General features: G+C 36.6%; 1 protein-coding gene across 1 annotated transcript in view; it reads left to right on the top strand.

Moving 5' to 3' along the window:
* NDST4 (N-deacetylase and N-sulfotransferase 4) overlaps window positions 1-16,029 on the top strand; it is a 223,467-nt gene that overhangs the window by 182,338 nt on the left and 25,100 nt on the right. The window contains exon 6 of the mRNA XM_046657247.1: window positions 5,688-5,870. Coding sequence (XP_046513203.1) covers window positions 5,688-5,870 — 183 coding nt within the window. The remainder of the gene's footprint in view (window positions 1-5,687; window positions 5,871-16,029) is intronic.

Here is a 16,029-nt window from a genome sequence, read left to right as displayed (position 1 = left end):
TATAATTATATTAGGTTCGGGCAAATATTTCTTACTTTGGGTATCTGAGAAGATGGATGTAAGCATTTGCCAAGTTATTAGTTGCCCAGGACTGAACAGCTGCCCCGGGATGCCTATAATCATTGCTCAATCATGTCACGTGTGTTTAATCCAGATGTGCACTAGAGTTCAAACTGGTAATGTGAAGCATAATCTGACTCTTAGTATCTCTTGTTGGTTCCAGCCTATGTTCAGAATAAGATAAAAACACAAAATTGCCTTTTATAGGAAAAATATAAGTACAATGCCAAAGTCCACCAGATGGGCCATCAGGGGCACCTTCCCTTATATTCCATTTAGCATCGTGTTTTAGGAAAACTAAAAGCCTAATAAATAATTTAACAAACTAATGGACATATTTTTAAACACAATGGACTCATTCTGAAAAGGGGCAGGGCTGCAGAGGCAAAAATGGAAATAAACTGCTAATATTTAGTGCTTATCTTGAAAGTACTGTGCTGCAGCATGAGCACAGAACGAGCTGCCTTAAAGTGGGGCACATCTCTTCTTACTCTGCAAAGCTATCATTTCTTTCCAAATTTGTTATGATAATGTATTTTTTTTCTAGGAACCATGTATCTGACTACTCTGTAAGTGATTTGGTATTTAAAAGCAGTATAAGGCACAGAGCTAATATTTAAACATTTAATGTGCACTTTAAGTAAAAATGTTGCTCTAAAAAATGACTTTAAATTCCACTTTATGCTTCATATATATTCTGCTTATGGATATCAACATCCATACAATTTACAATGACATTGCTTTTGTCATACAAGTATGAAAAGCAAGAAAACTATTCTGGTATTGGCAATCAAAATATTTTGATTCAATTTAGAGGGGATTGATGCTTCATTTTATGGATAAAATGAGGCCTTTATTTTTTATTTTATTTTTCCCTTTTTACTTTCTCCTATATTTTGAGTATTAGCAATTTTCATAAGAGATAAAAATGAAATGCTATAGAAAACAATTAATTGTATAACTTGCGATTAAAGACTGGGGAGGATAGCCCCATACCACATGTATACAGTGCTGTCCCGTTTGTCACTATGACGGGGCTTCTACCCACCGTTAAAGGTCCCCCATAGAGTTCAATTACTGTTATCTAACTCCCTATTATCGAGATTTATACAGTGATATATTTAAAGCCTCCTTTTTCCTTGGACTATATTTACATCATTAAATTGATTTATTCCATAGGTGATGATCTTCGCAAATTTGGCACATGCATATTGTGTCTGGCATTTGCGTTAAAGCTACACTGTTTTATGTTTCTAATGAATGGAGTAATTAGACCATGAGAATGCCTTCAAGCTTGGTTCTCTATTTTTACGACAGATGAAGGAAAGAATTCAGACTTGTTTCATGTTTGTTATAATGGAGTTGAGAGTGTTGAGAGTTGAGGGAGAGATATATGTAGAAATGGCAAAGACAGAGACAGCCCAGAGGCCAGCTTGATGACAGAAGTCATGGCACCCAGACCTCGGTGGCCCCTCTGCAAGGCCCGCTGGCTGCAGTTGGCCTAGTGATATTAGCACTTGATGTCTTATTCTTAAACTCACCCATTGAACATGATGTCCTTGCCTGTCTTTGTCACATGACAGATAAAGCTCTGCTTGTCTGGATCAATGCATATCTCTGAGCAATATTTTGAGGTAAAGTGAGTTGCATCTATAAACAATTTGCAGCGATGTAACATGGGGATCCAGAAGGTGTTTTGGGGAATACTGAGCAAGAAGATTCTTACTATATATATAAGGAAATGACAATAAAAATAAATAAATAAAAGGACAGGATAAACAGAGGAACATACACAGTCATGTAAAAAATAGCAATATATTATGTCTGTGAAAAATTAGTTGTTTGCTATTATCTCATATTACATATCCTTTGATTTCCCTTATTTATGCTTCAAACCACATCCATTCTTAATTTGTCTTATTCTCCCTACACTCTCTAAATAGGTTTTGTTTTTTGAAACAAGTCTTTTGTCCAGAAACACTAAAACAAAAATGCTCTGTCTGCACATTAGGTGCTTTTAGCAAGCCAGATATGCCCAGCTAAGCTGTGCTTGCAGAATTTTTCTTCCTAAAGTGCAGTCAATTGACATGTACCAGCACTAATTTGTTTCTAACCAATAAGGCCTGTGCACATGCTGCCCAGTCCAACATGACTGCAGCCATCGGCACAGGGAGCTCACTTTTATTCTCAGCAAAGGGGTATTTAGATGCAGAAGCGTGCCTCAGCCTAGAACCACACAGCGTCTCCAGACTCCCCTTTCTTCTGAAGGCGAATTTTCCTACCCTGCATTAAGTTTTATATGTCCTTCAGAAAACAAGGCGTGGTCTCCTAACGGAATTCTGGATACATGATTTGGAACTGTCTGCCATAAAATCTTTTGAAAGCATTGTGTTAATGCCCTAATGAAATGGTAATGTGCATTTTCCCACGACATAAAAATATTATTTACAATACATTTAGAATAGAATTTTTATTTCTGATTTTGTCACACTTCAGACACTCGCAGGTGCCTTAAGTTTCCATCCTAAGATAACAACGCTCGAGGGCAGGTGGTAGACTTCCAGGACGTTATTGTATTTCTTCAGGCCGTCAGCTTGCAGCTTGGTTTTTCATAATAATTTCAGTCCTGAGAAACTATAATTATTCTGAAGCATACTACTTACATTGTCTTATTTCTTAATTACAGTAGTGACATGAGATAAATGCATACTTATTGGGATCAAAGGCATATTATTTTGTGGTAATTATAAAGAAGTTCTCATGACAACAGTTGCAATTATATGGTCATCAACTACTGATACCATGTTATGTTCTAGAAACTCTGTAATTAAGTCCTACCAAGAAGGCACTTCCTTTTTGGGGAGAAAAAAGAGTTTAAGAGAGGGAGAGATTGGCTGGTGTAAAAATCGGTGACATAGAAACCCTGCACCTGTTCAAATGATTCCACAGAAATCTCAAGTAAGAACATTGTATCACTAACATTTGGGGGATTTAATTGGAATTTCTATCTAAACAATCTATGTAAAGAATGTTCTTTAAAATAGCCTTTCTCTTTTTTGACCTTTAGAGTAAAAAGCTCTGAATATACCCCAGGGGAAAAAATGGACTGGAAATATGATAGGAAGGATCCTGCCTTCAAAGATAAATTTGCAGTCTATCAGTAAGATTCTTTTCAGATACTATAATTCATTGTCTCAAAAGTTTTCCTTTAAGATTCCAAAAATAATTTATTTTCCATCATTTCAATTTAAAAGAAAAAAGAAAAACTTTAAGTTGCCAAGATAATACATAGATTTTCCATTTTCTTCTATACAAAGATATTCTTGGTCTTTTGTTTTCAAAAAGGCAAAAGGGAAAAAAGGGTGGATATCAAACTGTAAATAAAATTATTTGGGTGAGGGTCACGTATAGCCCGTGTCAGATTTGGGAATCAAACCACCTGAGTTTTGAATTCGTCTCCGCCGTTGACTAGATGTGGGACTTGGACAAGTTACTTAGCTGTGACTCAGTTTCTTCATCTGTAAAAGGGGGCAATGACTGTACCTACCTCATAAGATAGTTGTGAGGATTTAATAGTTTCATATATGGAAAGGGCTTGGCTTCATGCCTAGCGCATAGTAGGCACTATCTCCACTGTAGGTGTTGTTTTATGTCATTTAGGGATGTTCAGGACAATGGGCCAAGCTCTCCCACTCTCCTCCCCGACTTCAACCGTGGTGAAGAGTCTCACCAATCGTCTTAATAGGCTTTCCTCAGAGAATCCTTTTCAGCATTCTAGTATAACACATGCAAAGACAGCGTTTTTTTCCAAAGTAAAAAGGGCATTTAATGAACCTGATATAAGACTTATAACTTCCACTACCTTGCCAGGGCGTTGTTTTTTAAATTCTAGTACAAGCTAATGTTCTATTACTTTTAGGACAAAAGGTGTGCTTTTTGGGCATTTCCAGTTATCCCATGACATGTGAGGTCTTGGGAATGAAAGTTCTACAGTATATAATCTTTTCTCAGTGCCCAACAATCCTAACCAGGTTGCGATGACATGATATTGGAATGGTTATTGCAAACCCATTTTTATTTCCAAAATAGCCCAAATAACCCAAATAAGCACGTCAAGAAACATAAATGCTTAAAAAAGTTTCAGTGAGCGTCGATACAAAAATTAGCCATGCGACGCAACTTTCCCTCTAAATACGGACCTGTGGATATTATTTTTCTAGATAATTTCACATTATACTTGTTTTAATATTATTATTTGCTACTTTATATCACTCTCATTTTTCTAATGACGTTAATAAAGTACTTAATTATGTTAGTTGCTCTGAAATACTTATATGTCTAAATAACAATAAAATAAATTTTAAAATACATATGAATATAACATGAAGTTAAGGAACAAGTATAAATTGCTTATGGTAGAAAATGATGAACTTCCTTTTTATGAGTTACATTAGCAATCTCTGCAATTTAGATCAAGATTATGCAAGCTCTCCTTTATTAAGTATTTTTTAATTTCTTCTGTAATCTCTGATGGATTGTATATTAGATTATATCTGTAATCACATTCAAATTTTTTATTGCTCTTTCAAGAGCACTCAATCTAGATTTCACTTTTTCTTAATCTCTGATCCATGAAAGTACAATACCGAAATGCTGTGATACTTTTAGGGTTAATATTGAGATAGAAAAATTGTAAAAGGATTGGTGAGTATGGAAGAGTTTTAGCTAAATGCAATCAGTTTCCATGCAAACATTAATAGTTTCTTTCTTACAGTAAAAATTCCTCATTAGACCACAAAGAAACAAAGTTTTTTGAGTCTGACTCCATTTCAACCTGTATACATAGCTAAACCAGAAAAGATACAGAACAGTTGTTTAATTTTTGAGCTGGTCTAATTCTGGTACTTTACCAGTCTGGAAATTATTAGATAATTGGGTTTGATGATGTATATTCCACAGTGGGGGAGAAAATTAGTATGGAAAGTAATACTCTACTTTTAATGAACAGTGAAGGGATGCCAATCTCAATTTCAGTTTTAGTTTTGAGTGAGTTTAAGAGTGACTTTGAAATAGAAATCAAATGTGTGGTAGCTTTCCACCGTATTAGTCTTTGCAAACTGCCATAACAGGAGATTAGGTGGTTTAAACAACAAACATTTATTTTTTTCACAGTTCTTGAGGCTAGAAGTTTGTGAACATGGTACCAACAAATTCAGCCTTTGGTGATGCATCTCTTCCTGGCTTATAGATGACCGCCTTCTGGCTGTGTCCTCACTTGGCCTCTTCTCTGTGTGCCCCTGGAGGGGAAGAAAGAGAGAAAGCGCTGATATCTCTTGCTCTTCTTATAAGAACATGAGACCTATCAGATTAGAACCCCACTCTTACCACCTCATTTAACCTTAATTACTTCTCGAAAGGCCCTATCTTCAAATATAGTCACATTGGGAATTAGAGTTTCAACAAATAAATCAATGCGGGGGGGCACAATTCAGTTTATAAGACCTCCTAAGATGATAATTGCACTTCTCATGAAATTCCAAGTTGAGGTGAGGTGCTGCCTAGAGCCTCTATGTTCCTTTTTAGCTTATGCATATGATATTTTATGGTCATTTTTATTTATCTTTCAGATCAGCATTTTCATGACCCATTTGTCGAACTACGGGAATGACCGCCTAGGGTTATATACCTTTGTCAACTTGGCCAACTTCGTGCAGAGCTGGACCAACCTGAAACTGCAAACTCTGCCACCAGTGCAACTAGCCCACAAGTACTTTGAGCTCTTCCCTGAGCAAAAAGATCCTCTCTGGCAGGTAACTTTCAACATTCTCTCCTGGGATGGGAGGAAAGAAACTAGCAATTTATGATTGCCTAGTATTGTTGTGTTTGAAACTCTGCTAGAGATATTAAAACTGGCATTTAACACGAACTTTTACATACAATAGCTTCATTCTCTTCAATAATATTTTTGTTTGTTTTATGGATTAAGTATTTTCACTTTTTGTTTGTCTGGAGTTTTGTTTGGTTGGTTGGTTTGGAAATCTTGCATTGAGGATGTTGTTTTACTGTTGCTGTCTTCTTGGAGTTAATCATTGGACTCACATTTAGTGTGAGCACTAAACTATCAATGAAAATGGTTAGGCATTAGGTATCTAGGGAGATAGAAACCAAGGGCCACCATAATCTAAGACCCTATAAATAGACCCTGATATATATGTGTACAACACAGATAGTGTAAATAAAAAGAGAAAAGCAATTTTGTTCTCATGCTCGTACAGATTCTGTCTTTAATATGTGTTCATGTTTCTTTAAATCTAACTAATCTTTTACTTGGATCAGATCTATTAATAAAAGAAAGAATTGCCAGTTTTAGGATTGCTGTTACAAATAATTCAACTTCATGTGGGAGCCACTCAGGCTCAAAGCATGAAAATGTACGCTATCTGCTCTGCTTCTTAGCAGTTATCTAGGAAAATGCTACCTCCCACTTTCTTGGTTCTTTGTTCACCAGATTACATTGACCCACACAATCAATAAGCTGGCTGCAGAGAGCAGATCAGATAGTTCCCTGCTAAGCAGTCGGTAGAGGGGTAGCATCATCATTAATGAAAAATCACTGTGAAACAGACTTTTTACTGTCCTCTCTCCCTCTCCTCAAGACTCTGCATTTCTCTTTATTCCATAATTCATGTCACATGCCACTCTGTGTCTATATAATCAGGAATTCATCCAGCACATGTTTATTGAGCATGTACTATATGTAAGGCAAGGCCAGTTGCTCTAGGGAATGCAAAGAAGAAGAAAATGCAGTATTTTCTCTCAAAGTCAGGGGAGGATTTTCTTGTTCTTATTATTCGCTGTTATATATTTCAAAATGTGTTTTAAAACTTACTGCTACAGTAAATCATACCTTATTCTGATGATTAATTCAGCAGCCCTTACCATTTGTGTTTACGTTGAACTACATATTCTAATTCTTTTCCCCTTCCAATAAGTTGCTTGACCATATACGTGTTTGGTGTATAAGTTAGACAAACAGGTAAGTACATAAAGAATAGTTATGAGAGTGGATACAGTCATGCCAAGTAGGTGTTGAATTTCATAAAGGCAAAGCATTGTGTCCTGTAAATAGGAGTTACTCAAAAGTGCTCACATGCTTATAAAATTGATAAATCATTGATAACGTATTGATTCTTTTATCACAGATGTTTATTTATGAGATATCTATAATTCATGGCACAGTAACAATAAAAAGTAGCCAACTTAATAAAGCTTGCAGATAGCTGACACATAAAAAGTCAGTCACTGCTCCCAAGCTCTACTCTTCCTTTTCCTTTAGAAAAAAAGATAGGCCAGTTCCAATATGATTTGGCAACATGACGATTCTAAATATTGATTGAATTTTCGTTAAACGTAAAATACTATGTTAGTTGATTGAGGGTATAAACGAAAATTAGAACTACTAATTTACTAATTTAATTTTGAATAGCATCATATATGCCAATTTCTAGGAAATTCTTAATGAATGATAAAATTAATCAGAAAAGGCTGCATGGAGTTCACAGATTTTTGTTATTGTTGTTGTAGTTTATATATGTCTAGGAGTCTTTATATATATATTATTGAATCATAGCTTATTATAAGAGTATTTAAATAACACTCAAGGGTAAATGTTTTTTACTAAAAGACTCGCTTTGCTATCATGTGAATTATATTATTTGTTTGGTTTCTTTTGACGGAAAAATTCAATAAAATTGCAAACATTTCCCATTAACAAAGTGCTATATATTCTCAAATATATTTAAGAAGGAAAACAAGGAATAGAATACAGAAGGATAGTTAAGTTCAAGATGGGATTACTCAGAAACATGAGACTGTGAGGACAGTTGACTTATTGAAGCAAATCTGATAATCTTTGCCAATTATAAGCATCCAAAACACTGCCAATGGCTAAGTAAAGATAAGTGCATAATACTTTCTTTTTTCCCTGGTCCTTATCTCTTCTTTTCATATTTATATTTATCATCACAAAAAAGCCACAAAAGAGTTGTATGTATTATCATCCTGTCCTTTATACAATATGAATTTAATTTTACAAAAATCATATAAGTAGGGGCCAGGCCTACGGCCTAGGGGTTAAGTTCGGCACCCTCTGTTTCGGTGGCCTGGTTCCATTCCCAGGCGCAGACCTACATCAGTCATTGGCGGCCATGCTGGGGCAGCAACTCACATACAAAATAGAGGAAGCTTGGCACAGATGTTAGCTCAGGACAAATCTTCCTGAACAAAAAAAAATATATATATAAGCATAACCAGCACTAATTCAATGTTTGATAGCCCATTCCTCACAACCCTACAGACTGAGGCTTGATTAGTATTGTGTTTCTCTTATTATATATTGTCAAAATAAAGCGTTCAGGTACCTTTTTGTATTTATAAGCACGACTACTTATTTAGCGTGTTTTACTTTTAAACAGTAAGTCAACTGTTATTTCTCCTTAGATTTTCAATTCACACTTTTTTATTACCACAAATGAAAAGAAAACGTGCAAAACAACCCTCTTCACATCTATTTAACTTTCTTTGGTTCCTTATGTAAATTTTCATTAGCATCAACTACTATGTATGGGAAACTGCTTTGTCACCTAATTAGAAATTGCAATATGAATATCTGTCAATGGCCAGCATGGCAAGGGCACCACAGAACGTGTCTGTGCTCCCCTCACTGGAAGCCGATTCTTTCAAAGCTGTTTCTGTGAGAATATGTGCTGACGACACACAAGAAATTCTATCCCAGAGAGTTTCCTCCTCAGTTTAGTCCCTAGTGTGTAATTCTCATAAAATTATACTCACGGGCACCCATTAATTCATGTGCCCCTTTGTTTTGTTAGAATAATCACTATGAAGTATGAAAGAGTGGGGTTCCCTCATTTTTCTTACTCTCACATAGAAACCAAAAACGCGGCACGGAGGCAGTTGAAAGGTCAGGTTCTTGCACATTCACTAATCGATGCTTTCAAGCTTTTAAACTGTCAGGTTAGCTCAGTCTCCGTCTTCACTCAGTCACTCTAGTCTCACTGTCAACAAACATGCCAAGCGTCATGTGGCTTCCAGCTTGCCTCTGGGACGAGGGGAATGCTCAAGGAGCTGTGGTCTCTCTTGCCTGCCAGTGTCTCCAGGATTACAGCAGGAAAGCAAAGCAGAGAGTGTTAACCTTAGGAGGTTAGCACCTTTGTTGATTCGAGCTATGAAATCCTCCAACTCCAGCTTAGAAATGCTGAGATTTGAGTATTTGGGACATGAGCAAATCATAGGATCTGGTGACATACACACTGTAGATTCTATTTTTATCTGTCTTAGAAGGAATAAATGAATGCTGACACAGAGAATTACAGATTATAAGAGCAGGAGAAGCAATTAGGGACATCTAGCCCAATTTATTCATTTTAGAAGAAGTGGATGACACCTAGTGTGGTAAAATTTCTTGTTCTAAGTCACTTGGCTTATTAGGGACAAGTCAGGATTAAAGTTCAGGTGCTCTTATTGCTACTCCAGTGTAGTTCCAACCACACCAAGATGGTAGTTTTACATTTATAAAAATAAATCTACTTCTATCATCAACTCTCTCTGTAGAAGGAAATTTCAGGGATATCCTGTTACTTCAGAAGAATCTGATGGTCAATTCAGTGTGAATTTATTTGACCCATACTTTTGAAGTAACTACAAAATAAAAAGAAAATCTTTGCCTTCATAGAACTTATAAACCATAATAGCTCCTTGTTATGTGAACAAAATGACGTTATAAATTTGTCTTCATATTTATTCCTCTCTATACCTTATTTATGACTATTAGTGCACTTACCACATGGTATTGCAGACACACCTCCTGTCATATACCAGCTCATGCAAACCTTTAGGGGTAAGACTATAGTTATTCGTGTTGTAACCTAGAACTTAGCATCGTGCCGTAACCGCTGTCTTTAAAATCTCATGAATGAATAAGCAAAAGCAGACGTGTGGGTGTGCGTGCACAAAGAGCAGTAAAAGTGACACACTTGCTTCTTAGAGAAGAGTAGGGATGTGGTGGGAAATAACCTTGAGGAACACATACAGGGCAGGCAGGAACGCTGTGAAAGCTACCCGAGTAATTTGGATCTTATAGGCAACAAGAAGCAAGTATCTATAGGTTCTGAAGATGAGAGTGAAATAATAATAATTTTTAAAAACCATGTTGGCCAGTAAAGATTATACCAGAAGACTTTCTCCAGGAGAAGGAAGAACTGGGAGGAGCTGAAGTTAGGACCATAATCTAAACCTGAATAGCTTCATGGTTGTGAAAAAGTGAGATCTTCAAAGAAAAAGTGGTAGAAATTGTTTGTGAGTGAGACACTGAGATTAAAGGAGGATTGATCCATAAGTAATTACCCCCACAGCTGGGGAAATAAGAGCTCTATAATTTTATATTTTTTACTTCCATTTATTCATCTTTCAGCCTTTCTAGTGAAATAGCCGGAGTAGTTTTTTATCACTTCCCAGATGGCAGAGTAGAGGCACAGACTTCATTATCATCTTACCTATTTTTTCCTAATTACAATTTGATTTATGTATTACTGTGTTGCATTTCTCTTCCTCCCTCAGAATAGTATTTAAATCTTTCAGGAATCCTTCCTAAATATGTAGACAATTCCTTATAATTTTAATTCTTTCACTTACAATTAAGCACTTCACTGTTTTGATTACACAAGGTTGTCAGATAGTCTGACGTCCAGAAATCGTAACATAAGTTGTGAATTTTCCTTTTCCTGTCAATCAGTTGCAGATATGACCCTGTCAAGTGTCAAATTCCCCACAAATAACTTACTGAAGTTTAGTCAGAAAAACTGCTTGCAGATAGCTTACTAAAATAAAATAAAATGAGGTTATAATGCTTTTATATTTTCTGAACTAAAATTATCATAAAACAAATATATTTTGAGCACCTAATCCAAGTATAACACAAAAAAATAGTTCAACTGAATTTTTTGTGTGTTCCCTACAGAAATATCTGCTAACTTCAACGTCATACTATGAGTGAATACCCTATATGAGACTAATTAATGGGTTTAAAAATACAGCTTCTTGTATTGAGTTGGCTGTTTAGATTCCTGACAAGAGATTCATAAAACCATAAATAATAACACATAAGGTACTAGATGCAAGAATGTGCAGTCATCTGATTGAAAATACTCAGAATTACAAACTAAACTTGTCACCTTCTCCTGGGGCCAGTTTTACTCTGGGAGTATTTCATGCCAACAGGATCAATTTGTTTAAATAAACACGGGTATAATGTGGTGAAGAATGCACAGATGTTTAGAATAAATCAGGGGTACTTTGTGTTTAAGCCGCACGTGTGGGGCTGTCACCCCAGACTCACACAGAGCCACAGGCCCTTGTACCCACTCCCACCCCCAGAGGTTGGCATTTACACTCCTCGGGGATTCAGAGCGCTTGAGTAGAAAAGTTTGAGTAAGAATCAGGCTGTTAAGTGCTCCCGAAGTTCTTTGGAGAGAGCATTCATTGCGGATCAGTGCACTCGGAAAGGAAAGGCTTCTCCAAGGAGGTGATGGACTGGCAGGGTTTACATAGTGTGCAAGTGGAGTTGAGTCTTTGTAAAGATGGTGTGTGTCTGAGTTTCTCCAAAAGGGTTTGTTGATTTAGAATAAACATCTCTAGAGTATTAAACTTCCTCATCAGTGTACTGGATCGTATTAGACTTAAACGACATTGAGAGACAGAAAATGAAAAGTCAGCAGCCTCTATAGTACAGGTTTGGGAAAGGATTTTGTTTAAAGACATGTACATGGCAAAACTTAATAAGCAGAAGAAATTGAAAAATGATACAACCAGATAGAGAGGAAGAAGAAGAATTTAAAAAGAAAAACAGGTTTCATAGCATTCTCCTTTAAACAATGAGGTCAGAGCAGCAGAAGGCAAACAGAGGAGAAATGAAGAGGAAAGCAAGAATCTCAGAAATGTTTCTAATTAACAAAATAATTCTTCTACCATGAGCACTGGGCATTTTTAAAGTTTCACCTATTAAGGTCTAGGTATGTCCTAGTTATCTGGAATAAGCACATGACTTGAGAGGGGATAATCAATCTAAATGATAATTCCACAGTGTCCTTGTCAGTGAAAGATGTGGAGAAGAAATGAGCAAAGCAGATTTTTAGTAGAGAAAAAACAATGTGGATTGGAATAACTAGATCTAATAACAAAAGTTATTTTCACGTATTCTATAAAAATATGAACTTTAGGAAAAGGTAAGTAGTATGATTTTCTAAAATACGTGTTTTCAGCTTGATTGCAAATTTGAAATTTTTCCTTAATTGGAGACAAAAAATCTGGGTGCTCGTACCCTTCTAAGTAACATGATTTCATCAGAATTTACTGCCCTTTCTAAGTCCGGTCCATCATCTCAGGGAATCTTCTGTCCCCCTTACTTAGGTCTACCTAAAAGTAAACCTGCCACACCTCATCATATATTCCATGGAAAAAAGCCACCCGCATCCCCGTCACCTGTGTGAGAGCCGAGTCACAGGCATTCACACCACACTGGCACTGTAACCATAAGCTGCCGAAAGCAATTTTAAAAGAATATTTTTTTCAAAGTTTCAATCTATGTATAGCGCTAGATGCTTAAAACAGTAAATTACTGTTTAGAGCAGTTTCAGATATGCAGGGAAAAATCAGATTGGAGAATGAAAAGGGATATAATTGCTTTGCAATTTTCTGACTTTTAAAATTAAAACATTAGTAATGGACTAAAGTATGAAAGTGCAACAAAATCCTTTGCTTTTCCTTGGGAAGACCATTTGACCTTCCTAGTCATTACCAGAAACTTCTCTCTGTCTCTGTCTCACACACTTGTACACATACACAATTGCACACACACTCACGCACAATTTAACTACAGAGACAACCCAACTTTGGATTCCAAATCCGAAACTGACTTGCCGTATGACCTTCAACAAGACCTAAATAAGGCACCTTGCATCTCAGCTTCCTCAGTTACAAGGAAGGAACAATAATATCTGTCTTGCCAGGTTGCTCCGAGGATTAGAAATAATCTGTGTCAAGCAAATGCTTGGAATATAGAAGGTAATCAATGAAAGTTAGATATTATGTTAGCTGTTATTCAAATATTCAGACGCTATAAGGAAAGTCAGAATAGGAAAAGTAAAAACAAACATTTTCAGACTATAAAATGGGAAATGCAAACATCCTGTTAATAAAGTTGTGATTAACACATATGAGGGGAAACATGCCAGGAAATGAGGTGAAAAAAGAAATATGGACATCTGAAAAGCCCTAAAATAGCAAAACATAGAAGGAATGCAGTTATGAAGAAAGACAATCTGCCTCGATTGGGTATACAAATGCCATGGACTGTAAGACACCTACAGGAAAAGCTGAAGTGATGTAAATTAAATTGTTGGTAATCAAAACATTTGAAACAGCAAGTATTGTAATATCTTAGCATCCAGGTAGTTTTATTTGACAGTTTACGCCTATCAGCATAACTTCCTGGGAAGCACAACTAGAAATAACAAGTGTTTTTGTCTGCCAAAACAAGCCATGGTTATCCATGTTCTGTGTGTTAGAGTCAAAGAAAGTTCTTTTCAAGTCTTATATTGAATCTTCTTATTTCTGTGAATATTTCACCAGTTTTTCCTGCAGAAATTGAATGGCCAAGACATGTGTACAGAATTAAAGAAGATGAGTGGCCTAGTTAGACATATAGAACCAAGAAATATCTCAGGAAAGACTTTGATTTTCAGCAGTGGCACTGAAGAGTCAATCAGTCTGCTCATCTACCTTTGCTGAGCATAGAGACACCCTTTGAGCAAATGAACTAACACCTACTCTGAGATTTGTTCTTTGTTGAATTATTTGTGGGGAGACTCAATAAGTATAGGTCATGGGAGCTGCCTTCCTAGTGTTTAATGTCTAAAAGACAGTTGAGGAATAAAGTTCTTTACAAATGAAGAGCTTAAATGATAATATGAGGAAAATACTGTTTAAGTTCTATAGAGACGGTGTGAGTAAATAGCAATAGCTAGCTCCTGGGGCCACCACGAAAGACATCATTGGGGACTGAATGGTTTTTTGGTGTGAGTCTTGGAAGTAAAATGTCTACACAGTTCATATTGTGTTAGTTTTCAAACATATACCAAAATCTGTCTATGTCTATTACTAAATATTTGCTATGTTTGTCCGAAGTCAGTTAATCATTCCTTCAGCCCATATTTATCAAGTGCTTCTTATGTACTAGATTGTATCAACCAAGTAGACAGAGGTCTTCTCTTCAGAGAACTTACATTCTTATGCAATTATTATAAATGTAACTATGCTAGTTATATATGTATATAATATAATATAAAACTATGATAAATGTGTTCATGAATAAACTAATTTCAGGTACTAAAATGCAATGAAGAAAACACGGCTGGGAGCTGTCACAGAGAGACAGGAGTGGGAGGAGGAGCTTCAGCTCTGGTCATCAGGATGGGCCTCTTGCATGGGGTGGTATTTGAGATGAGACCTGAACTATGACAAATGCTCAAACAATTATTTGGATGAGTTGCAAGAGCCAGACAGCAAGCACATCCAGAGATAAATTGAATTAGGATTATATAGGGGTCTTTGGGTCGTCTGGCGGGGCTTCTTGTATCCTCAAGTTTGCCTAAAGAAACTCCAGGCTATTTCCCTATGAAATAGCTCATACATCCCAGAAGTCTAGCCATCTGACTGAGGGAAAATTTCTCCTGCAGAAGAACAGCTGCCTGAGGCAGAGTGCATTCTGACAGTGGACCAGGAAGCCTGTGCTCGGGGTGAATGGCCACAATTGACCAGTTGATCAGCAAGAGTAACCTCTTTCTGTTGCTCCAATTGCCTAACTAATCTGGACAAAGGAAAGAAGAGGCTAACGTGGGATCATATAATAAGCTTTCTCTTTTATAGAGCACCATTTAATAGTTTTAAATATATTAACTCATTGAATGTTCTCAATAACCTGATGAGGTAGATACTATCTATCATCATTTTCCGGGTAACGAAACTGAGCCCCAAAGAATTTAGGAAAATTGCTTAGCAAGACTCAGGTAGTCTCCCTCCCGAGCTCACACTCTTACCAGCTGGGCTATGCTGCCCCTCAAATAAAGAAGAAGGTTTATGGGAGATATTAGCTTAAGCTAGAAGAATGAGTAAAATTTTGACTATGGATTGGGGAAAAATCAAAAGAGCATTGCATAGAAAAATAAATTATTCGAAGATTCACATGCAGGCATGAGTACATCTATAGCGAGTACAGTATAACTGAAGCAATAGGTTGGTGTTGGCAATTGTTAGTTCAGGGCTGTGCTACTCAAAGTGTGGTCCATAAACAGGCTTGAATTTGTTTCTGAGTTGCCATGAGACAAGAAGCTTGTGTCAACATGTAAACCAAGTATATCACTAAGCACGGTGGTTGCTTCAGCTGGAATTTTTAGTTTTTTCTTGTAGCAGGATGTTCTTGTTGAAGCAAGCAGTGCAGTCACTCACATTCTGGCACAAGTTCCTTACCTTCTCACAGATGAGTGCTTTGAAATTCATTGAGCTAGAGTACAAGCAATGTTGCTATAATGATGACATTCAAAAAATATAGTGGCTAAATAAAATAGAAATGTATTTCTCACTCATACAACTGTCTAAAAATGGTCAAGCAGTCTAGGAGAAAGAGACAACCCTGTTCCACGTGGTCATCTGGGGCCCCAGGTTGGCAGGTGTTCAACACATATGTGGCTTCCACCTCCGAACCTAATGCACATGCTGCCATTGGAGCCATTTTACAGCAGGCGGTAAGGAGGAAAGGGGAAATCCAGACAGTGGATTTATCCTTAAGAAGATATTTTACATTATTTTGGCTCAGTTTCCTTTGGACTGAAATTATTC

This window comes from Equus quagga, chromosome 3 (genome assembly GCF_021613505.1).
Source record: "Equus quagga isolate Etosha38 chromosome 3, UCLA_HA_Equagga_1.0, whole genome shotgun sequence".
Classification (NCBI taxonomy): Eukaryota; Metazoa; Chordata; class Mammalia; order Perissodactyla; family Equidae; genus Equus; species Equus quagga.
Note: the sequence above shows the minus strand (reverse complement) of the source record. Positions and strands in the feature narration are given on the sequence as shown.